The sequence below is a fragment of the Schistosoma mansoni genome, assembly GCF_000237925.1.
Source record: "Schistosoma mansoni, WGS project CABG00000000 data, supercontig 0173, strain Puerto Rico, whole genome shotgun sequence".
Classification (NCBI taxonomy): Eukaryota; Metazoa; Platyhelminthes; class Trematoda; order Strigeidida; family Schistosomatidae; genus Schistosoma; species Schistosoma mansoni.
In genome coordinates, this window is record NW_017386059.1 from 400,925 (window position 1) to 424,874 (window position 23,950).

Below are 23,950 nucleotides of genomic sequence, written 5' to 3' on the forward strand. Positions count from 1 at the left end.
GTTTAACTTGTCGGTATCCCAAAACAGATAAGGAACAAATTTTCCCAACAGTAATTAAATGCCATTTATTTTTCATCCACAAACGTCTAAAATTAGGTTTTACTCTTGTGACACTTTTCTCATAGCATATGTTTGTGCGATACATAAATTCTATTTTAGTTTTCTCTCTTTCCGTCAATGGACAGAAGTAGACTCAAACAGACCAAACTTTATGCTGGCTCAGTTCCACCAAGTACAAATTGGTGATAACGACATTGAAAACTCGACATATGTGTCTAGTGAATAAACAAGGCTTTGAGCTTAGTCTATAATTGTTTGTTCGGTTTATCGATAAGTTAAAACTTGATGGGAACCGATTGAGGTTAACAAACACTATATATTGATAGGAAAATAACTATCGGATTGCGAATTGCTATGCTTATTAGGAGCAGTTGCAGATAAATTCAAATATGACAATTATTGAATAAATAAAAGTACACCGTTGTTAGTATCTATAACCGATGTTAAAGATAATATAGATAATCATACCATACATCTGTTCTCAAGTTTATTGAAACCTATCCAGAAGTTAGGAGTGTTTCAAAAATTATTTATACCTTAAATATTTAGTTGGTAGGATATTTGGTATGCAGACTCAATATGTTGTTATGCTTTTGGAATCAAATCTTGATTTCCACTAATTAAGGACTAAGTGAAGATGTAAGAACACATTTTTATACCATTTTTATCTAGAAACTTTCTGATTTCTTTCAATATTATTTAACGGAATGGAATAATCAAAGTATTAGTACAATCTTTCAGTGGATAGTTTTATTTCATTTTACTCTAGTGCAAGATATAACTGAATCAGTATGTATGTCGGGTAAAATTGTGAGTATACTAATGAAAATCATCACTAGTGACGTATGTTGGAAGGAATAATAAGGAAAGTATTGATCGGATCAAGTGTTTAGTTGATATTTACGCAATGTATTAAGTGAGATGGACTAAATAAAATGGACACTGAGACTGGTCAAGGTGAGAGGTTTCAAGCATACTTCTGTTGGACCCACAGATAACGTATTTTCAACGTTAATGGCAATTGTTTCTACTATTTGAAAGACTCTGGGTCTGATCGAGTTTGGTATGTCACCATTATCAGAATATATTACCAAAACTGACTCATTTTTACTGACTATATAGACTATTCGAATTAAACGGGGTAAGATTAAGCTGTTTACCGCCTCAGCTAAACATATTCACGTGCATGAACAATCTAGCTTGTTTAATAGGTGCAGTTAAATTGATAAATATGAATTAATTTACATAGTAAATCAATAACAACTTACATTTTACTAATGCTTCTGTATTACGTTGAGTGAATTGATTTAAAAATGTAAAATATATACATGGTTTACATTCAAGACATCTTCCTCTACGTCTGTCCTGTGATATACACTCATAACCTTGTTCTGAACTTAAATTTTTTAACTGATTCTCATCTAAATCTGCTTTAATTAAATCCAACATTTCATTAACAGCTATTTCTATAAGATGACTTTTACTAAAAAGAAAACAATAAAACGTACGACAGGCATTGCCAAATAATTTGAATAATTACACTTAGAAAATTATGAGTTCAATGTTCTAATGTTTACATGTTCTCGCTAAAGTATTAATATCTTTCAATATATTATGAATGAATATTCAGTACCGAGGTTGATATTTAACATTTTTAAACTTTAGTGATCAAGGCAGCCTGCTTGAATGTCTGGGATACCTATTCCTACCATCTGGCTATTTCAGCAAGTTATCTGTTTTCTTGTTTGTTTTAACATATCATTATACCCATTAGTCTCATAACCTATTCAGATGCGTTTATGAAAAGTTTGCGACATTTCGCTGTACAAGTTACAGTAGAGCCCAATCATAGACACTGTAGTTGCTGGCAATATGCATCGAAAAGAATATAAATTATTAAGATGTCGATTTCTGAACTGCTAACATCTAACTGGCGACCATACGATATGTATCGCAAGGGTAGATCAAGAAAGAAAAAGAGGCAACTTGTTGAAATACTTTGTGCTGAGAATTCTATATTGTACCAAAAATATAATATTTAATAAAACCAATAATAATAAGTATTCGGGGAATATGTAACTGTGGGAAATATATCACAGGTGAATACCACACACAGAATGATCGAAAGAGTTCAAAGCACATTTGCGTCTTTAATATTAACCTTTAATGAGTTGAAAACTAAGGAGGAATTAGTTGTGCAATTAGTTGCATACTTTCAGCTCTTAAAAAATTAGTTTAAGAGAGTAATGTACAGACTCATGTACTTGTCTTGAAGTAAAACATTGATTACATAGCGGAGTACTTTACTCATTAGGTAGTTCAGAATAAAAGAAGTATTTTTCAGAAATGTATTTTACGTATAGATCATTAAGCAACCACTCCTATAATTTGTATAGGTTGATAAACGATACTATCGTTCGACTAATGAAAATCCAAGAAAACTACTGCTTAGATCTTTGGTGATAAATAAACTTTGTTTAATAGAGGATATTATTTGACTATAGTGAAAAGTGACTTAATATTATAGTGTACCTTATTTAATATAAGAAATAAGGAGAAAATAAAAAAAGAATTATAGATCAATTTTTCTTGCTTATCAGAAAGTATCAACGAGGTGTATGTAAAACAGATTGACACAAACTCAAATGACGTAGTTCAAAGTCAGTGGAACTGGTATACACATTTTACTAGTACCTGAATAATTTAATGACTAATGTTCATTGATCAGGTTTTATGCATTATTCTAACAGAAAACAGTAACAAAATAATACCTTTATTGTAGCTTCTCGGACTAGACTATCGGGCTGAACCAGTTGAGTTGTTAAGCTGTTAATCTTAATCGACAATTGTCAATTAACTGAAAACATTTGAGTTAAACGCTCACCAATTAAGACTCATTTAATCTCAGACTGATTATCTTTCTTATATAACTAACTTTCACGGAACTGTATCAGCCTTTTATATAAACGTGATAAATCTTTTGAATGATTCATTTCGTTGTATCTTTCCCATTGTTCGGTAGGCATGTGTTTATTGTTCTCATTGTTATTGACTGTATTATTTTGCAATTTCGTACTAATTATATTAGTTTATGTTCTAGGAACAGATTAAAAGTGTTGGCTGTATTCATAGTTACTCTGTTAAGACTGTATTTGAGACAGTATAGGGACTTTTTTTCGGACAGTCATCAGTAGGTAAACTAAATTCTCCATCAGGAATTCTCCGAAATTTCAATGACATCCTTTTTGATGAATAACAACCAACGTAGAATCCAAGTTATAAATGATTTTGTGTATTTTATACAAATGTTGTGTTCAACTTTCATTTCATGAAACAAGATCGGTAGTGCAGTTACTGAGATTGAGCACTAGGATTTACAACAACTAGCAAATATTACGTAACTAAACGTAAGTTAGATTAGAATTCCTAGATTTGCCAGTAGTCGACATTTTATTGTCTCGAAAGTTCTATTGAGTTTGTTCATTTCTTAATTTGCATCACAGACTCACTTTAGATAGAAAACCACTGAAAATCAAGTGGTACCTCCCAAGAGTTCCCTTACTGGAACAAAATAATTGCAGATTATTTCCGTGTTTTCAGCAGTTTCCTAACTAAACTTAGTAATTTATGCAAACTAAAAATTGACACTGTTTTTTTTCAAGATTACAACTTAAGTTTGCCAATTTTAACTTTGTGGAGAAACTTCGAAATTCGAAGAATTGGTTCCTACTCTTGAAGTCAAATTAGCAGTACAGTATTATTCTAAAATTTTAGCAATAATACTAAGCTAAAATCTATCAGTTATCATAAAATATCGAAAACAAAACTAACATGGATAAATTTTCAGCAGCATTTGCCACAGTTGTTTCAGTTATTTGAATGAATTGATCTAATGTTACTTGATCATCATCTGGTAAATCACATAAATTTGTTTCAGCCATTTCTTCAAAAACATCTTCAATACGACAGTTTAATATATCACTAGTACGTTTTATCAAAAGTTTTAAACTGTCAAGTTCACTAGAAACTTTTTTGATAACTATATAAAACAATTTTTCGAAAAAAAAGTTAAAGTTATGCCATTTAAAGAAATAAAATGTGATAAAAATATGGTGTATGAAACTAATTTTGGTTAATTCCAGAATGAGTTATATTTCATTTGTTGTATTCTAGAAAGTTGTGGCAGAGATTACTAGTTACGCTTTTTGTAATCGAACGTGTAACTCACAATTATTTACTCAGTTTCAAACCATATTTTTATTGTATGGTGGTCAGTAAGACTAACGTGTTGTCCAAATAAACGTAGAAGAAAGGTATTTGTGACATTTCACTAAGTAGTTGGAAGTCGAGTTTATTAGGCATTAGGGGATACGCAGTTTTTATTTCCAATGTATTCCCAGATGACCTCTATATCACAGTTGATGAGGAAAATCGATTTTTACCTGAAAATTTATAAATTTTTTATTGGCGTATTTAAAGTGTAAATGATTAGCACAATGCTGAAGGTCGGGCTACGTCATTACAATGTTAATATTCGTGTTCGACACGAAAGTTTCTAGAGTGTTCAAAACCCTGTTTTCATTAAGAAACTGAGCATTAGAAATTTCAACGTCATAGTGTTGAATTATATAAAATGTCTCGAATATTTCGAAATCTCGATAGCCATATATACAGCTTGGTACGGATGTGTACAATGAATTTTCGTCAAATATTAGTTATAAACTAATTAGTATTTCAACATAAACATAGGATTAGTTAATTTCGCTATGCATGAAGTACGACAACATATTACAACGATAGAGTTTAACTGTTAAGTTAAAGAGGCATTATCATCATCATCATCAGTTAATGACAGTTAATTACATTTGTATCCCGTGTAGAATTACATCAAGTGGATTAGTGGAGAGTTATGTACATTTTAAAGCTGTTGGTTAGAAAGTGACTTGTCGATAACATTCGTTGAATCTGGCCTTGTGTTACAATTTGACTGTAATTAAAAATATAAATTATTGGATTTTAAACCGACAAATGATTATTACCTTACCTGTCACCAGATTTGAAGGTTCCAGAATCAACTTTGAGTGGGGTTAGAACTTTTGATATTCATTATAAACGAGTATGTGATATCGAAATACTTTAATTCAAGTTCAAATCTTTCTTACTAAATTATTCAATTAGGGAATAATACTCCCATGTGACTGAGTGATATATGTCGAGAAGTTACCTATTTATTTCTGAAATCAAGTTTTAGTTCTCACTAAAATATCGGTCAATAAATCTAATATGCCTGCTAGTAACAGTTACGAAATAGTTCACTCGTTATCTAACGCCTATATGATGACTCAATGTCATTGGTAACATTCCAGTATTTATAAACTCACTAAATCAATAATCATATTTTATGAGTATTTTAACTCACAATCATCTATACTAGTAGAATTCCAGTTGAGTAGATAGATACCAGCACTTAGAGCTTGACATAACTTATCACGGAATGGTTGAAATAAAGGTAATAGTACATTCGGAACAGATGCCCAAGTTTCTTCAATTGCATTTAATAGTTCTTGTAAGCTAGAAAAAGAGAAAAACGATAAAATTCAGGTGAACAGGTTATAATTTTCAATCTGGTCAAATAAGGTGTATAGATTTTTCATAAGACTGAGAATATATTCATACATTGCAGTGTTAAGAACAGGACTACTATGAAGGAAGTCGGAAAATGTAAACAATTGAACTGAACTGAAAGGCCGAAAGGTATCATTCTCTTCACGCGACCTGAAGATCCTAATCTTGATTCAGTTTGGGCTTGTAGTTGCATACGACTAAGGAGTTTAAAACTAGGATGAAAGAGTTGTTTAGTGCTTTTTAATTTTTAATAGTTCTTTGGCTTATCTCAGAATATTATCAGAGCTACATCAAAAGACGAACAACAAGTAAAGTTGAACGTAATTATTTGGGAATATTTTACTTAACCAGTTACATGTAATTCAAAGTTTCACCAGCAGACTGAATAAATACAAAAATATGGAGTGTACAAGATGATTGATTTCGTGAATTACAAAACACTTATCTCAAATTTTATTCATGACAAACAAACCTTTGTCATTCACAAGGTGATTTTGACTATTTATTCGATCGAGTAGGTGATATTTCCCGAATAAAGTGGATAACCACCCTCTTGAATTGATTAATTTCAAATATGAAAACATTTGACTATTTCAAAAATAGCAATTCAACTAGCGATAGTAACAGTAAAGTCATAGATTCTAAGAGTATTCCTGACATTCAATGATCATTTATGCAAGCTAGCTTTTCATAAATACTTATTTTTATGGTAGAAATGTGTTTATATTTTTATGTGAAGAATGAAAGAAATGAATAACACTTCACTTTTCCGAAGAATATAGAATTTATAAAAACAGGATCATTCCTTACGACAAATGTTTCACTACTGTACATAATCATTTTAAGAAAACTACTATATCTATCCCTTTTAAATACTAAATAGTGAACAAACTGTTTTAGCTATTAGTTAAGTATGTCATGTTCGATACTAAATAGTCATTTATTTTCTGACAAACAAGGGATACTAGTGAAGAATAGTCTGTATTATATAATGAAATTTAGCTGTAGCTCTTCCAGGACTACTGACGGTCCCAAGCCCGGCTAAACAAGAGGTTTAGGCTTGAGGTCAGTATCTCCATTCTGTAGAAAAGAACCTTGCTAAAAAAGGCTAACCAGAATAAGTAACATATGATTTACTGATATTAAGTCTATTAATCTGTAGTGTGAAGGCTAACCAATTGCATAAGTGACTAAATATGATATCTGATGATTAGAAACAATTAAAAGAATATGAAGTTACCTTATATATACTTATCTCTTAAAGAGGTAATTTAACTATTTGATTATGCATTTGGGAGTTAGTATATAACTCTAATCTTTTGGATACACCGTTGAGTGGATCAACGAAGCACCATACCTAGAGGATTCCTAATTCTCTAATGATTTAATTTTATCATTTTTCAGTAAGAAACTATTCATTCTAAAATAAATAATGATTATATAGTAATTTATGTTTTGAAAATAGTTTAACTCAAAACTTACATATTATGTCTTTGTTTAAGCATGATTTCTTGAACTAATAAACGACTAGCTACTGATGGTATATTTAAACCTAAACTTGAAATATAACGAGCTTCATGAACTAGTTCTAATATTGCCAAATCGAAGTTTACATAATAACGTTCTGTATCAGGATCACGTACAATTAATGATGATGATAAACTAGAATGTACATTTTCAATAGTTTGACACCAATGATGATAATAGATCAATTCAAATTGAACTAGAGCTTCTGCAATACGGTTAAAATTTTTCACACATTTTTGACCTTCATGTCCCTGTTGAATAAGTAAGAATGAATATTATTTATAACTTTAATTGATGACAAGCATTTATAAAATATTCTAAAATGTCATTAGCTTATATTACGGAAGTAATCCTATAGATTTAAAACAAAACCTATAGATTATAGTAGGAGTCCTGAGAAGGAAATATTTTATGACGTATGGTTCCCGTGACTAATAATGATATACAAACTTCCTTTATGCAAGTCACCAACCGGCTAGTGAGTGAGAACACTAAGAGGGAAGAAGGTAATTTGTCGGGCTAAACCAATTCACATGTATATTTATATGTCTATATTTAAGAAAATGTCATCATTTCTTGGCCAATCACATGCATTTTTGATTGGCACAACATGGCGATCTTTTATTGACCCACTGTACTAAAATCTATGTTGTTCCCTGTCGAATAGTTTTATAATAACACGGAATAACCATCATATGATACTGTGAAACATCTTACATACAAGTTTAATTGACTATAGACATTTACTTGACATTAAAATCAGCAAACTTATTTTTTACTCACAGCTGAACCCATTCGAATTTACAAATATCATATTTAATTAAGATGGTTTTAAATGGATTGGTGATATTCATGGTGAATAAATAGCAACCTGAGAAAACTGTTATTAAACTAGGTAGGCCTTGATCTATGTTTTGTCAGTGCATGGTGTTGTGTATATGTGACTAATGTTTCTTGAATTTCAATGCGTATTCAAACGTTAGTTCGTGGTAAAATCTATCATTAACAACCATATTTATTTGCCCTTTATAATCGTGTAACATTGATTTATTACATTAAAAGTACCCATAATTTAACAAATAATTCTGAGATGTTACTCAGCATACAAAGTATGTACAAAGTTCACTAATACAATCGTCCATTCAATGACATTTCTGTCCTTTTTTAACAAGTTATTTATTCTATTTACCGAAAATATTGGTAAGACAACAGTTTATTTCAACTTCGATACCATTTATTCGAATCCTTACTGAATGCATTGTTGCTATGATAATCAGTATAAAAAACTATAACCTTTGCCGAATAAATTAAAGTACACTTACCAAACAATCATCATTATACATTTATGATATTAGTATCGTTAGACATGCGCCTAAATTAATTTTTATGGGTACCAAAAGTATAAGCATTGAAAGATGGTTTTTAAATTTTCATTTCACGGAAATCCATCATTAAAGTATATGCAAAGTAGATTACCTTGTGAACTGATATAAGCTAGAAACATATATTGATAACTATTGAGCACACGACTCAGCACCGACAATGCCATATGACATAAATTATGGAATCTTAAAGGTTTACTGATAAGTAAGGATCTAGAGGTCTACATTTCTAAATTCAATTATATCACCAGAATGCATAATAGTCATTTAATTCATCAGTCATATTTGGATCACTATCGAAATGGTTCAAGCTGTCAATTATCCTAATATTCTATATTAGATTGATAGCGTTAGTAAGAAATAGATTATTTCAAAACAATAAAAGGTCTAAGAACAATAATATATACATCTTTTATACTGTCAGGTAGAGGTTAGATGCAGATTCATGCCTCATCATGTTTAAGGCTAGTTAAGTGAATGCAAATACATCTTAATGTTTATTTTCAAATTGAGACTCGAATCCAGTATATTTCACTCCAAATATTAACATTTTATCCACTGTGTTAATGAGTTCAAATAACCATTAACTTGTGCTACTGGTATAAAAAATATTAGTAATGATTTATGACTTCCTGTTATTGATAAGCAGGACTTCAACTAATTCATCAACAACTGGGAGTTACAAATGCTTATCACTATCTTCAGACCTCTTGGAGAAATGTATCTATTTAAACTCAGAAACACAGTGGATAAAGTGAAAGCATTTTGAGCGAAATATTCTGAATTCGAGTTTCAATATGAACATTAACACTGAGATGTCAGTGCATCTAGCTGTTGAGCCCCAAATAGGATGAAATGAGCACCTTGGACACGCACTAAAATGATAGAAACCTATTATTACTAGCTGTTAACAATCAGAGTAAACAAGTTGCAAAAGTATTACTTTTTTTATAATCACTTACCCATAATACATCTGGACATTTTTCTTTAAATCGTTCCATTGGTATTTCAATTTGTTTGTACAAATGACGTGCCCAAAACATTTTACCAGCTATCGACGTCATATTTCTAGCTATTGGTGGATCATGTTTTTGTTTTTCATATAGTTGACGGACCATTTCTAATTCATTAGCATAATTCTTTATAACTAATTCATATTTAGCTGATAAATCTAATTGACAACATTTAATTTGTTCAAATTTTTCTAAAATTCTTAATTGACGTTCAACCTGAATAGATGTATTAATAGAATATTTTTATTAAAGTAAAATAGTTGAAGGATGAATGATTAGTAATAATTTCAAATTGGAAGAATATAGTCTGTGAACGAAAGATAATTATTACAAGTAGCTGATATATAATACATGATTCGGTACAGGTTTATATCAACTTGTCTAAATAGCTAGAGTACAGAAATTCTGGAAATGTGGATACTAACTGGAAGTGTTTGAAGTTCTCTATCTCTAGCTTGTTAGTGAAACAGTTTTGGACCTGATTTTAAAGATAGATGACCATTAAAAGACTTATATTGTTTTTTCATAGTTGAAAGCAAGAGTCAATTGAAGCTAGATCACCAAGGAAAACCTGGAAGCACCGGACGGCCGTTTCGTCCTATTGTGGGACTCCTCAGCATTGCGCATCCACGATCTCGCCTCGCTAGATTCGAACCCAGGACATATCAGTCTCGCGCCAGACCACTTAACCGATAGACCACGGAGCCGGCATTCGATGGTGTTAATGTCTAAATTCAACCAATCCACGAAGTTGGGCAACCGTTCACCAATTGTCTTCAGTGAGTTCCTATCTCATAATAGACCTGGTTGAACTCCACTGATCATTGCTTCTCACTAGAACTCCAGGAAGTACCTCTTGAAGTCAGTCACTAGTGAACATATGATTATTATTATCGGAAGGCCTTTTGTGGAGATTTCAGTATTTTCATAGTTGTAAGCATGAGTCAATTGTTACTTATACTATGGCTGGAAAAAGGATAGAGCAGTGTTATAAATGTGGAAGCTGATGTTTTCCGGACGTCAGTAATTTAATAAAAACCATTGTTAACAGAATATCCTGCTTATCCTTTGAAAACGAAACAGCAAAAAATCAAGCAAATACACATTTTTATACAGATTTTATTCGTATATGATGACTAGTTCACAAATATCATACATAAATGATATAGTGGGAATACAATTGAATTTTATACTGGAATTATTTTATACTACAGGGAATATCACAGAAAATGACATTTAATTAAAAATGAAATAAATGATACACTGAACAAGTATCATACTAAATTAAAACACGACCTCGAATTTCGCTTCATTCTGGTAGACTGAACTTTGAAAAACCATGTCTGTGTACATCTAATAGACACTGAATACTAAATTGATGTAAAGAAACCTTTTAAAGCTGTCTATCGTATTCAATCCAACCTTATCTAAAATATAAGGATTTTCTTTTCGTGTATACTATAGGTTGTGATAACTCCAATAAATAAACTTTACCTATAAGTCTACACCAAGTTTGGACAGACTAATTTTTAACACACAGAGATTAGTTTAATGAAATGTCACTTTCCAAGTTCCACATAAAATGTTTTATTTCTTATCTTCATATTTAAGAAATCATTGTCTAAAATTAATCGTCTAATTAGTTTTTTTATTTTTCATACTGTCTACAGTTCACTATTGCGAAAACTATTTTAAATTTCTCAATTCTGTACGGCAAATCAATCATCGTTTAAATATTAAGTTGTTGAAAATGGTTGGAAATGAGACTTTGGTTTTCTGCCAGTTAACATTCGTTACCAAGGCATACTTGTAATTTTAAGAAAACTGATATCTACTGTAGTAGAAGGTACTTTTTGTCGTTGATCATGGGTTATGTGTAGACTACCACCAACCAACTAACGTCTCAACATAGTAGATGTGATGTTAAACCATACAGACTAATGGGCAAATCTCAACTTAAATAATGGAATTCTATTTAAACCAAAAAAACCAGACTAACACAACATTAGTTACCCGGTGATCGATTAATTGTTCATCGTGAAACGTTATTCAATATATAATGACAAATTATAAATGGGAGAGATAACAGAGCTGGTCAGCAAAAAGTTACTTCGTTCATTCCAAGATCAAAATTTGGCTTTCTGTTGACATTTTATGTATCGTTACTAAACTTCTATAAATAACATTCCTAATTTTAGTATGAAATTGTATTGAGAGTTTCTGAATTAAAGCCATCAGGGTTCCTAATATTTTGTCTGTCGAATTGTTGTGATGATATCTTGCAGTACAGATGATTTAGGATAATAAGAAGTACATTGTCGATATCTAATTTCCATTATCGTGCAACTTTGTACTTGTTTACAGATAAATCAAAAGCTGAAGAACAGTTTTAGTTTGAGGCTATATAATAATTTAGCATCATACTGTGGGATAGTCCTTAGTTATATAACATCAAGTTATCATAAAATAATCATTTTTAAATAATAATGGTAATAATATTTAACAGAAATACATAACAATGGAACATACAGGCGCAGGTTGTTTAAACCATGCATCAAGGAAATCGCGAAGTTGTTGTGCTATTGTATCAAATTGACTTTTGTACTCATCCAAGTCCCGATCAAACTGATAAAAATTCCAACAAAAAAAAAACAAACGAAATTAAACATCGTATTATTATCATTTAAATATATACGGTTATGAATTTATGTTGTAATCGCTATGTCATTGAAAAATTAATAGCCCAAGTAAAAAGGGATACTGAATTGTCCAAAATTGCTATAATATAAAAAATGTAGAAATATTCTTGACAAAAAATAACTGAAAAAATGTCAGTTCATGTGTACTCTTGTCCCCTTTTTGTTTGTTCATTAGTTTAAACCGTTAGGTAATGACAAATCAATTTCTTATTGTATCATACAGTTAAATCAGAAGATTCTAGTCCAGTAGTAATTCAACTAGTTTTACAACTAAACTAGAAAATTGATTCACATTTTGTGATTAATCATATAGTGTTTCAACAGTGTTCATATATATATGTAGCTAGAACAGAACATACAAAAAATATTCATTGATAAACTGACGGCACGAAACTGACTGAACAGAAGTCTGTACTATGTCATTTACAAGATAATGGACTCAGAAGTAACACTGAATTGAAGATGGATTATGTATAAAGTTATGATTGCAGAAAGATGGCTATATATATATATATATATATTTGTCTTTTTCCAACTGGTCATCCAGAAGTAGAGTAATTGTAAGATGCTACAAAATTATGTAATTCCAGTCTTTAACTATCACCATAACATCACTGTAGTAGTAGGAAATGAGCCATTATTGTCTTCTTTTATAAAGAGTATTCTATCTAGTACATTCTTAATTAAACTCGTGTACAGAATAACATTTCAGTCAATCACGGATACAGAAATAATTATGAAAACGATTTAGTTTATATGCTTTTAACAGTTCTATCGTGTGAATATAAAAAAGTTTGCTTTCTAGCAAGAGTTTTGCACGTCTATCAGAATTGTGTTCATAAGTCCTAATTAGTCAGAAAATTAATCAACATCTTCATAGTTTTATGAACTTAAACAAAAGAAGAACTACTTTACACGTAAGATATGACTACCCAGTTTCTCATTTACTTACATCACGTTTAATTTGATCAACTCCATCGAAATTTCTTTTATGTAAATTATCATAGAATGTTTTATATCGTACAACAATTGGATCAATCCCTTCAGCTTTAAAATCCAATAGTACATTGAAATTATCTATATTTTCAAGGATTACTAAAATCTTCTTTAATCTTGATGTGTACACATCAAATTTGCCAAATATATAATTTTCACTAGATATATATAATGTACAAAAATAAAATAAAGTATTTCAATAATCAGTAATTATGCAAGAAAAAAGATATCAAACGGATGGTCTGACTGCCGGCACCTTACTCCAGTAGAATCTAATATGTTTTTCATCATCAGTCAATATTTAGGGAAAAGCTGTACAATTTTCAATGATACTAGAATGTTGTTTGATGTAATTCAAATATCATTCAAAATAAACCATGTATGACGTTTATTATGATAAGACATTCGAGGTTTAGCTTCTTTGGAATTTATGGTTTATCTCCTGTTATTTCGAAATTTCAAATAAATTCGGCGAGTGATAGGGTACATTTTGACAACCTAGGTGTTCCGATAGTTAAATTTTATTTGGCTTGCTTTAAAATATCAAAAAGTAATGGAGCTGATCAGTCAGAAATTTTCAAAGTCATCCTTCATAAAATAGACAGTTTATCAATGTAAATCCTAATTCCCCCTTTATGACATAGCAGCGAAATTTGTACAACTACTGTCAGATAAAAATAGTTTCATCATCTAGCTACCCAGATTATATAAGTTAAGTCTTGTTATCCATCTGGTAGTTGACTGAGAGGGCAGTATGTTGACCGTTAATTTTAATCCAGTCATAAATGAGGGTTTATCTAAACTTCAGTCAAATGTCCAGTATCAAGAAATGAGCCTAATATTAGTCTGTTGGAAGCAGTCGCCAAAATGCAATAGGATGATATTTTTGCTAGTTGTCACTCATAAGCAAGACATGTCTAAAGTCTCCAGGTAATCAATGATACTTAACACATTTGAATAAACTTTCGTCCAATGTTACGGCCAGTGATATTATCACTGGTTTATTAGGGCTGCAACTATAAAATGGACATAAATCTGAATAACGGTAGGATTATAAAGTGGACGTGATTTAATCCTATTATGATTTCTAAGACTATTTTCCAATCTGGTTCCATTTAGTTTGCTTTCTTGAAGGCTATTATATTGTTAAATAATTATACGTAATTTAAACGAAAATTAAATGGATTATTTCCAGAATTCTGATTTCAAAGCTGTTAGTTCGTTTGCCTAAGAAAGTTTTATACATGAATACAATTGGAATTGAGGAACGTATCTGAAAGCGCTAAAAACTCTAAACTTTCCTATAATAAATTGTTCAGTCTGACACAGTGCTATTTAAACACTACAACTTGAACACTTCTTTCTGATGAGCCCCGACAAGGATGAAACTTAGAGTTATATGTTCATATCAACTTCCTTCAGTCACTTGGAATCATAAATAAAATGCACTACAATCATGTGTCAGTTAGCATAGTGGTAGCATTACTACTTGATCAACAGAATTCGATTAGCTATAGATTAAGAAATAATTGGCAAGGATAGACTACCGAAATATTTACTGACTGTATTAAGGAGTTGCTAATAAACAGTATTTATTTTTTTCAGACAATGACAAATTGTCAAAGTTCTATTTTGTACATAAGACTATGCGACAGTATCTTATGTTATTTTACAAAAATATCACTAGCTATATTTGTCGCTTGTAAAATATTGAAAAGCTGTATTAAATACTGATGAGGTTTTAATTTTTGTTAGTGTATCAAATTCACTTGTATAGATATACTTAAACGTCCTCCAGTATAAAGATGTCAGTTAGTGGACCCCACTGGTCTACATTTTAGTACTGGTGAAGTGTAAGTAAAGAAAATAGAATGTTCTTAATACAAAAATATTTCACGAACATCTGGTCTATTCTCGAGTCTGTATTTATGCATTTTTGACTTATATTGTGCACTTTCATGAGGCCCAACTATTTATTATATATGTATATAAATATTAAGCTTTTCAATTAATCTTTACTAAATTTGAGGAAATGAGAACAGAACGTATATATCTAATCAGATAATTAATATTATTGAGTTATTAAAATGTATAACGAAAATAATAGTAACACCATTATTATTATTAAAGATATTTTTCATAGTTGAAAGCGTGAGTAAATTGAAGCTAGACTACCAGGAAAAACCTGGAGACACTGGATGGCCGTTTCGTCCTATTGTGGGACTCCTCAGCAGTGCGCATCTACGACCTCTCCTCGCGAGATTCGAACCCAGGACCTACCAGTCTGCTTTCAATTATGAAAATACTAAATCTCCACAAAAACCCATTCTGATAAAGATATTTCTATTGTTATCAATATAACTAATTACCTAAAATCGAATTGTCTACCGGATGGATTTTCTTGAAGTCTATGCCGAACTTTACGGAAATTCTCTTGATATTCAACATTTAACTGAATACATTCATTGATTCGATCAAGTAAAATATTTCTAGAAGAATATTAAAAATACAGAAATAGATACTTGTCTAAAATTAAATCAAACATTTACACAAATATTCAATGTTAGATAGTCGTAGTAAATTTCGGTTGTACCGAGAATGATTTGTTGAATAGCAGTGAAACTGATATTACTAAAGATGATGACTGAGAAAGAAGTCTTATTGCCAAACAACAATTTCCATAGTATCAGTAACTCATTGAAGACAAGGTGATATGAGATTGACTTTAAACAAATGTGGTTGCAAGTTGTTGTAACTCTAGATACACATTAAAAAAGTAGACAATATCCTTGAACGATCTTAAGTTAATGGTTAGATACTCCGTGAATTATAAAAGTGACAAATTGAGATGAAATATAATAGTTATATGATGGTTTAAATGGTCAAGTATCTTCAATTCGAAGGAATGAATGAATTGTCCACATAATAAACGTAGAGAGATCTTTGAGTTTGTAGTCATTCGAAAGAAGCTGTTTTTGAATATGTAACTTTTGTGAGATAGCCAAATGTAGTCATATTTACCGGCGTTGCAAACTATCCTAAGGATAATTATTTGCTGGTTACGATCCTATTATTTCATTATAAACGAAATACCTCACAAGTATAAAATGTTAATAAAAGATTTTATTTCAACTTTAGATACAAATGATTGTTGGCAACCACACTGAATGCACAAAATTATGACTTTGAATAATGGGTATTATGGACAGAGAGAGAGGAATAAAACTATTTATCTTTGATTTGGTGGATTTTGATTTCATACCAAAGGACTCACCGATTGACATCAGGTGTGCAAATAATACAGCCACGTCAGTCACTACGAATGTGTCAAATTTTCACTAAACCGATATTTTCTGTTTATGGTAACACCTATACCGAACCATGACTTACTTAGTTGTGTATATAGAATTAGCTAAATATAGTCTTATTTCCATCTCATGCTTATTTAAACTTTAAAATTAAAAACGATCTCAAACGAAACAATAAATTATGAGCATCTTCCTGAATAATTGACTGAACTAGCAAATGAACATATACACATACCGTGGTAAATCCCATATTCGACTAACACCTTCTGTTACATGCTTTCTACATGCGACAACCATTTGATTTGTTATTTTAATAAATAATGAAGTCATCCTTTCAGAATTATTATAATATTCAGAGATACTGTAAATCATACGAATAGCATTAAGTAGGACTGGGAGTTGTTGACGTATTTTAGCCTGAAAGTTGAAAAGAGTTCAGATACGTTTTTGTTTTAATTGAAGGCTAAGATTTCATTTTATTTTAATTTACGTCAAGGATAAACATAATTTTGATGAGCAATTAAGAAAATTAAAATGTGACAACTTTGTTTAGAGCTGATAATGTCACTTGTATTCTTTGTAATTGTTATTACTACTGTTAATAATATTTTTATTATTACTCCAATACTCATTCAACGAATACATATTGAGTGTCAGTGGAAGATTATGTAACTGAAAAGATTAAAATAATTTCCCTTAATTCTTTCTACTATGATCAGACCGCACAAATTTTAATATAGGATTTTATAGTATATAAACTAATCATTCCTACAATATTCATGATTATATATAAGTATAATTGAAAGAGTATTGCGAAGTACTGATGGACAAAGTAGAGTCGATACCTGCGGTGTTCATGACAATTTTCAGGAAACTGTGTTGAACTTTAACGATACAGTTTATTGGTTATTATCACATGTTCTACAAAACAAACCCTTTAATAGACTGTTATTTCTGTTTCGTGGTGCTTAGTAAACCTTTAATATATAAACAAGGTGATTCTTCACAAAAGTCATAATACTTTATATTTTTCCCACCTGATAATCTGCCTATGAATTTCGTAATTAATACGAAAATATGGTAAGCAGAGATGGATATATCGAGGCTATATCGAGGCAATACGCACAGTATGCACATATGCCAATTAGAGACTGACCAGTTGTAGTCCTAACAAATCGGTGGAAAGATTCAAACAAACAATACTGAATGAATTTAATACGAAAATAGTTGCATCTTTTTTTAAATCCACCCATATTGTCTAGCAGTCGGATAAGGGTAGAAAGAGGTTCGAACAATCTAATTTATTGTTATTCTGGCACAAACAGAATTTTGTAAACCGTTTACAGAAAAATTCAGCATGTGTAATAATATGGATATTCATCCTATGAAAGAACAGTTGATTAAGCAGAGATGATGGTAGCCAGCAGTGAAATCCACGACGAATGCTTCGTCCTATTTGGGACTGGTCAGCTGAATGTAACTACAACTCACAGTTGATGTTCACTCCGGGACTGATCAGTCGCAGTCCTAAACATCAACCAATACAAAAGTAGCATGGTAACAATTTTGTAAATTTCTCATATCTATTGAAATTAGAACTAATTTCTATTTTGGAACTTTAAAGATAGAGGTCTGGAAAGAGTGAAGTAACTTCTACTGAGTTCAATTTTGCTTCATTTTCAGTTTTTCACGTAAATATAGTTTGTCAACTTATGAGGCCCTATCAAAATTTGTCAGACTAAACATATATTACTTATTATTTGTCAAAGTTTGCATTATGATTGGAATTGGTTTATTTTAATAAGTTAGATGGCTGGAGGTAGTCAACACGAAAATTCTGAAACAATGTTACGCGTTAGTAGGCATACCTGGAATCATGCGTAAACTGATACTCCATATGTGACTTAAATCCAGTATTAGTGGAAACACTGTAATTACATCGATAAAGTCTGACTATCACCTAAAGAACTATAGAAATACGACATTTGTCACTATTCAGTGATCAATCGATTATAAACTAGTTGAATTTATATTGTTATTTCATTCACTGATTAAAATTTGGCGATGTGATTTCTGTATATATAAGATGATATGACTAATAAGTGGTCACTTTGCGTCTAGATCACTACGATTCCTCAAACGAAAACTACTGCTTATCGATTGATATGAGGTAATATGAATAAAATGTCTGTAATTTACCAGAAGTCACACAATACCAGTCAATAAATCTAAGTTTAAATGTTGCATATTAATATATTGGTATAACGATAAGAAATACATCACTCAAATTGAAATTAAATGAGAAAAAATTAGTGATATATTCTGAAGCTTACTGGATTTGTATTGGAAAATGAACCGAAAAAGTTATCCAATGTAAACAGATATTTAAGATTATCTTTTGCTTCATTAACTCCATTAATGATCCGATCATCCTAACATTAAAAAATCAACAATAAGGAGAGAATAAGAATAGATTGGACGTGAGTGAACCAAGTGAAGGTAGAAAAGTAAATGAGGAAAAAGATTGTCATTCATTTAATCGCTCATTTAAATTGGTTAATAAAATGTTGAACATATCAAGGTTCATTTGTCATATCTGAAAATACATCAGCACTGTGAGTTTAAAAAAAGATCAATACTATCTGATCACCATACTTCATATGAAAAAATAAACACACTAGCTTTCCAAATCATCTCTCCAAAGTATCTAGCCTTGGTTACTTTAGTTACTCTACGGTGATTTACTAGTGGAGTGAACTTAATTCTGTGGAATATCGGTCACGACTTTAATAGGTCTATACATTATGCTTTCAAATATTCTACAGAAGCACAAATTCCCCATAATTACATAAATGTAATCTTTCTCAACGGCGTCCTTTTGGTTCACTGATTTACAAAAAATCGGTCAACTTTTATATTGCTTTAAAATTAGCATAATGAATATAATGTTACTCGGATAATTTATACAAGAATGAAAAATGGAAGTTAACTGTCAACAAACAAACAGTTACGTTTAGTGTCAGCACTCCTCTTTTACTAAAAGCGTTTAAAAGTGATTTAGTAAATTAGGTATATCCAGAGACAGATGAATTCTGCATGAAATATTTCATAAACTTACCAGTTGACGCCAGTGTTTGATCACACGTGCTTTTGCATAGTGTAAAGTAGAAATAATTGCTTGAATACTTGGATTACGCATTTCTTCAATTAAGCTAAATACACAAATGAACAGTAGTGGTATAATAAGTAATCACTGAAAAATGATTACTATTTTTATTCAATCAAATATGATTCACTTAGTGACATTACAAGATTCATATTTACAACATGAAACAACTAATAAAAGTTGTTCAATATCAGTTCTATAAAAATCCAAGTGATAAAAATCTTGGGCTGTATCAAGGATGAATTTATTACTTTCAGAGCTCTTGAAAACCACTCACTGTTAAACGTGTTAACGAGATTAGGTGGCTATTATTTTCATGTACAAATTCAATATTTCTGTGACATGAAGGATGATTGCTAACTAGGCATGAATTTTCAATATCACTCCCTATATTGCCTATTAAGTATCAATTATGAAAATATTCTTGAGTACTGGACAAAGAAGGTAAGATTACGCACACAAGTGCAAATGATCTGTTCTGGACTAAATATTTTTGTATTAGGAGAAAGAGAGACAAAGACAGCAACTCTGGAGATTCTGGTTATCCTTGGGAAAAACATCAGAGCCAGAAAACTCCTATACATTTGCTGTCGTCAATTTTACTTCTTCCTAGCCAAAATATCTAAAAAGGTAGGATAACATTCTCCAGCCTTTGTGATATGGCTGTGTTTGTCAAACGTGACCAACATATCAAGGTAGTACCTACGAAATTATCCGTTTTCAATAATTGATAAATTGACCACTTTATTGTTGGCTATTTTAATTAAATATTGTTACATGGTTAGCAAATTATTATTCAAACAAGTCAAATTATTATTTTGTCTTATTGCTTGACCTCGTCTATTTAAAAAAATTTCTATTATATTCTTAGTTAGTTAGTTAAAACAATTGGAGTTAAATATGGGACCTGTCAGAATAAAAAAGATAAGACTAGGAGAATATCAAATGAGGACATCTTTAATTATTAAGTGGTGTACTGAATTTGAAGGGTATTTAGTATTTGTCTTCTAAGGTCGTAATTTGTTAATTGTCTATTGTAGCATTAATTGAATAATTATCAATTTATTGCTGATATTTTTTGTGGTGAGTTAAGTAACATCTAATTAAGCTACTGGAGTTAATCCAGGCTGATAGATAGGACTCTATACATAAGAATGATGACTTAAATTGTATGGTGATAAGATTCGATAAGACATGAAAGAAGTTTTGCATTGAGTTACATTATTAAAGAAAAATTCCTATCATTTGTGAATATATTCCTGTTGAGTGTAGTAACTACCTATCATTATAGTTAGTTAAAAGAAATGTTATCATTGAAGCTTTTAATTCTTCCGGTTTATGAAGTATCGGTCAAAGGCAAAACTGAGTGGATAACATGAAAAACAGTATAAATTGAGTTTATGATAGAAATTGATGCTACAAAATTCATGCAATCAATCAATATCTCTTTAAATTAGTCAATTTTTTCTCAAAATTCAGTAATTATGTGAACTGAAGACCTAAAATAATTTCGAAACATAGTTGAAGCCACTGTAGACTAAGGATAACCAGAAAGATAGAGATGTGAATAAATTACCACTGTTAAACAGTTGATTGTTCCTCATGGAGGAGTCCAGTAAACAACTATGACATGAAGCTTTCTGTTGTCATCAAGAAATGTTGACAAATAAACTTGTGTTTTCAGTAGACACGAAAAACATAGTTTCAAAGCAAAACTCTCCTGAGAGTAGTTTTCATAACAGTATATAATAACCGTAAATATGCACGGTGTAATGAAATCTGGTCGTACGAATGAGCTTTCACTATGTATTGCTATCTTACATTGAAAATGATAGTTTGCAAGTAATATTCTTAAATTTCTATACGAATTAACTGAGTAGGCCGTAGGAGTTTTATTAAACCAACCTGAGATATATTTCAGAATTTTCACTGACTTACTTAGTGAAACGAACTAAACGAGCTCTCCAATAGGTCAATTCAGCCGAAGGTCCAACGTCATCTGACTCTCTACGAACCTGATCAGATTGGTTTAATATTTGTTCAATTTGATTAACCCATTTCTCAACTAAGCGAATTAAACGATCCATTGTTTCAGAACTATCAACTATAAATAGGAAACATGGAAGTATCATTTGTTTAAAAAAACATTTTAGGTTTTTACGTAGATTTTTAGCAATTCAATGTTATATTTTTGTTTTTAATATTATCAAAGATTTTAGTAGCTATTAATTATAGCCCGAAAAAGCCTCATCAAAACAGTGATGTCACTATTGAAGACTCTGAACGTTTACTGTATGCTTACTGATGTACTCTTGTAAAATTTGGTAAATAAATTATGTTACTCTAATTAATGAGTTTGTAGGTATCATTACTAACTTTTGATTTGATAATTTTGAATAAATTGAGCATTGGGTGGATTGTTATAAATAAATAATATATTTGTAATATCCCAATGAGTAGAATAATAATAATATTCTCTGAAGAAGTGGTTTACACTAAGTCACGAAACGTCAGAAAATCTAATTTTTCTACTCATTGGGATATTACAAATATATTATTTATTTATGTTACTCTAAGTTCTAATACCATATTTCTCCGAATTTTCTCTCTTACCATCCTATTGTCACCGATAAATATCGATAAGCCAACAAAGAAATATTTCTCTTCTTTACAAACCATTTTTAATCATTGAGAAATAAGTATTTTCAGAGCCTGAAATATTTGATAACTGTCAAATAATGGTGAAGATTTGAAATTGTAAGTTGCGAGTATCATTGAAACAAAACATTTTAAATAAAATTAAAATCTTCATAGTTTAAGCCACGAACTAATGTCAGCTGGAGCACCACTGAGAACCTAGAAACACTGAACGGTCGTTTCGTTATAGTATGGGACTACTTAACAGTGTCCAATCATGGTTAAAATCAATGTAGAAAACTTACTAATATTTTCGACTTCATTTGTATTGATTATTTGTATAGCTGTTTCTGATTCTTGTCCGGCTGTCAAGTCCAATTTATCACTCATATTCTCTCTAGCACTTGAAAGTGCATCTAAATATCGTCTGAGTACCGCAACAAATTCTTCCATATTTATTGTTTCTGATGGCGATTTTTCAATGGTATCAGATTCCTATATATTAGATTAAAGAATGTTTTATTATGAACACAGTGGTTATATAAAAATTAGATGGTTCGAATGAATATATTTTAGTTAAGAGATCTTAACGCCTTGGGCTTAGTCTCTGGGATGGTCATGATCTTACATTACCAAATTGTTCAATGCTAAAATGAAACAACTGTTGATTGTCATCTTATTTTTCATTTTTATATCAAGTGATGTACCCATTAAAGATGTTATACTTAGCGGTACTAAAAAGATTTCTTCCTGGTTGTGGAGAAGGATAAATATATGAATATTACAGTGATCCAGTTGACAAAGGATGACTAATGTTTTACATTTCAACTACCAAATGAATCGTAAACCTGACGAATAAATACGTATAGCTAAGGCGACTAAATTGTTCACAATACTTTAATAACCCAGCTTTATTCCGTAATGTAAACTGGAATCAGCAGATTAATCATCACCATACCTATCCTTTCTAAATTCAAATAGTATTATTTAAGTGATTCCAGGAGGTTTAAGAAGTATGAGATGGTAACGTAAGAAGCAAACTCAAATGACTCATAACTTCTTAGCGTCCTGTCGATCGTTTTACATGAGCGGACCCCGAACATTTTCAGTTCTTTTTGTCAACTTGACACACTTTCAACCACGTAAATCATAATCAGGAGTTGAGTAGCATCACATTTGAAACATTATGTCGCTGACTAAACAACAGTTTAGTTCAAGAAACCATTCGGAAAACAGAATGGTTTTGCTGGAGAATCATGAGAGGTCACTTAGAGACCAATCAATGTAATACCTAAATTACAGGTCAAACGTGTGTAGCAAGCAAATAAGGTCAGTTAACATCAAAAGAAGTTGTCTAATCATTGAAAAAATTATAACGGTGATAAAAAATGGGAATATGGCTAAAATAGTGGAAATATAAGCGGTTGATGGACCAAAGCAGTGGCTAAAATATAGTGCTCAGTATTTTGTTAGGTAAATTACTGTTTTTAGTACAGATAACTCACACGTTGTAATTACCTTTTAATACTAGTCAAAT

The 23,950-nt window shown here is 30.8% G+C and overlaps 2 protein-coding genes across 2 annotated transcripts in view; both read right to left on the minus strand.

Moving 5' to 3' along the window:
- The window catches only part of Smp_153140 (ciliary outer arm dynein beta heavy chain-related), a gene marked incomplete at its 5' end in the record, with an annotated part of 128,079 nt that overhangs the window by 90,524 nt on the left and 13,605 nt on the right, over nucleotides 1–23,950 (minus strand). The window contains 11 exons of the mRNA XM_018796364.1: nucleotides 1,329–1,543; nucleotides 3,892–4,099; nucleotides 5,480–5,631; nucleotides 7,168–7,463; nucleotides 9,557–9,823; nucleotides 12,137–12,232; nucleotides 13,259–13,460; nucleotides 15,672–15,791; nucleotides 16,846–17,027; nucleotides 18,959–19,042; nucleotides 19,729–19,822. Coding sequence (XP_018646894.1) covers nucleotides 1,329–1,543; nucleotides 3,892–4,099; nucleotides 5,480–5,631; nucleotides 7,168–7,463; nucleotides 9,557–9,823; nucleotides 12,137–12,232; nucleotides 13,259–13,460; nucleotides 15,672–15,791; nucleotides 16,846–17,027; nucleotides 18,959–19,042; nucleotides 19,729–19,822 — 1,916 coding nt within the window. The remainder of the gene's footprint in view (nucleotides 1–1,328; nucleotides 1,544–3,891; nucleotides 4,100–5,479; nucleotides 5,632–7,167; nucleotides 7,464–9,556; nucleotides 9,824–12,136; nucleotides 12,233–13,258; nucleotides 13,461–15,671; nucleotides 15,792–16,845; nucleotides 17,028–18,958; nucleotides 19,043–19,728; nucleotides 19,823–23,950) is intronic.
- Smp_190700 (hypothetical protein) lies at nucleotides 21,711–21,908 on the minus strand (the record flags this gene model as incomplete). The annotated part of the gene is made up of 1 exon (XM_018796376.1): nucleotides 21,711–21,908. One exon carries the CDS (start codon nucleotides 21,906–21,908, stop codon nucleotides 21,711–21,713), a length of 198 nt encoding a protein of 65 aa, XP_018646895.1.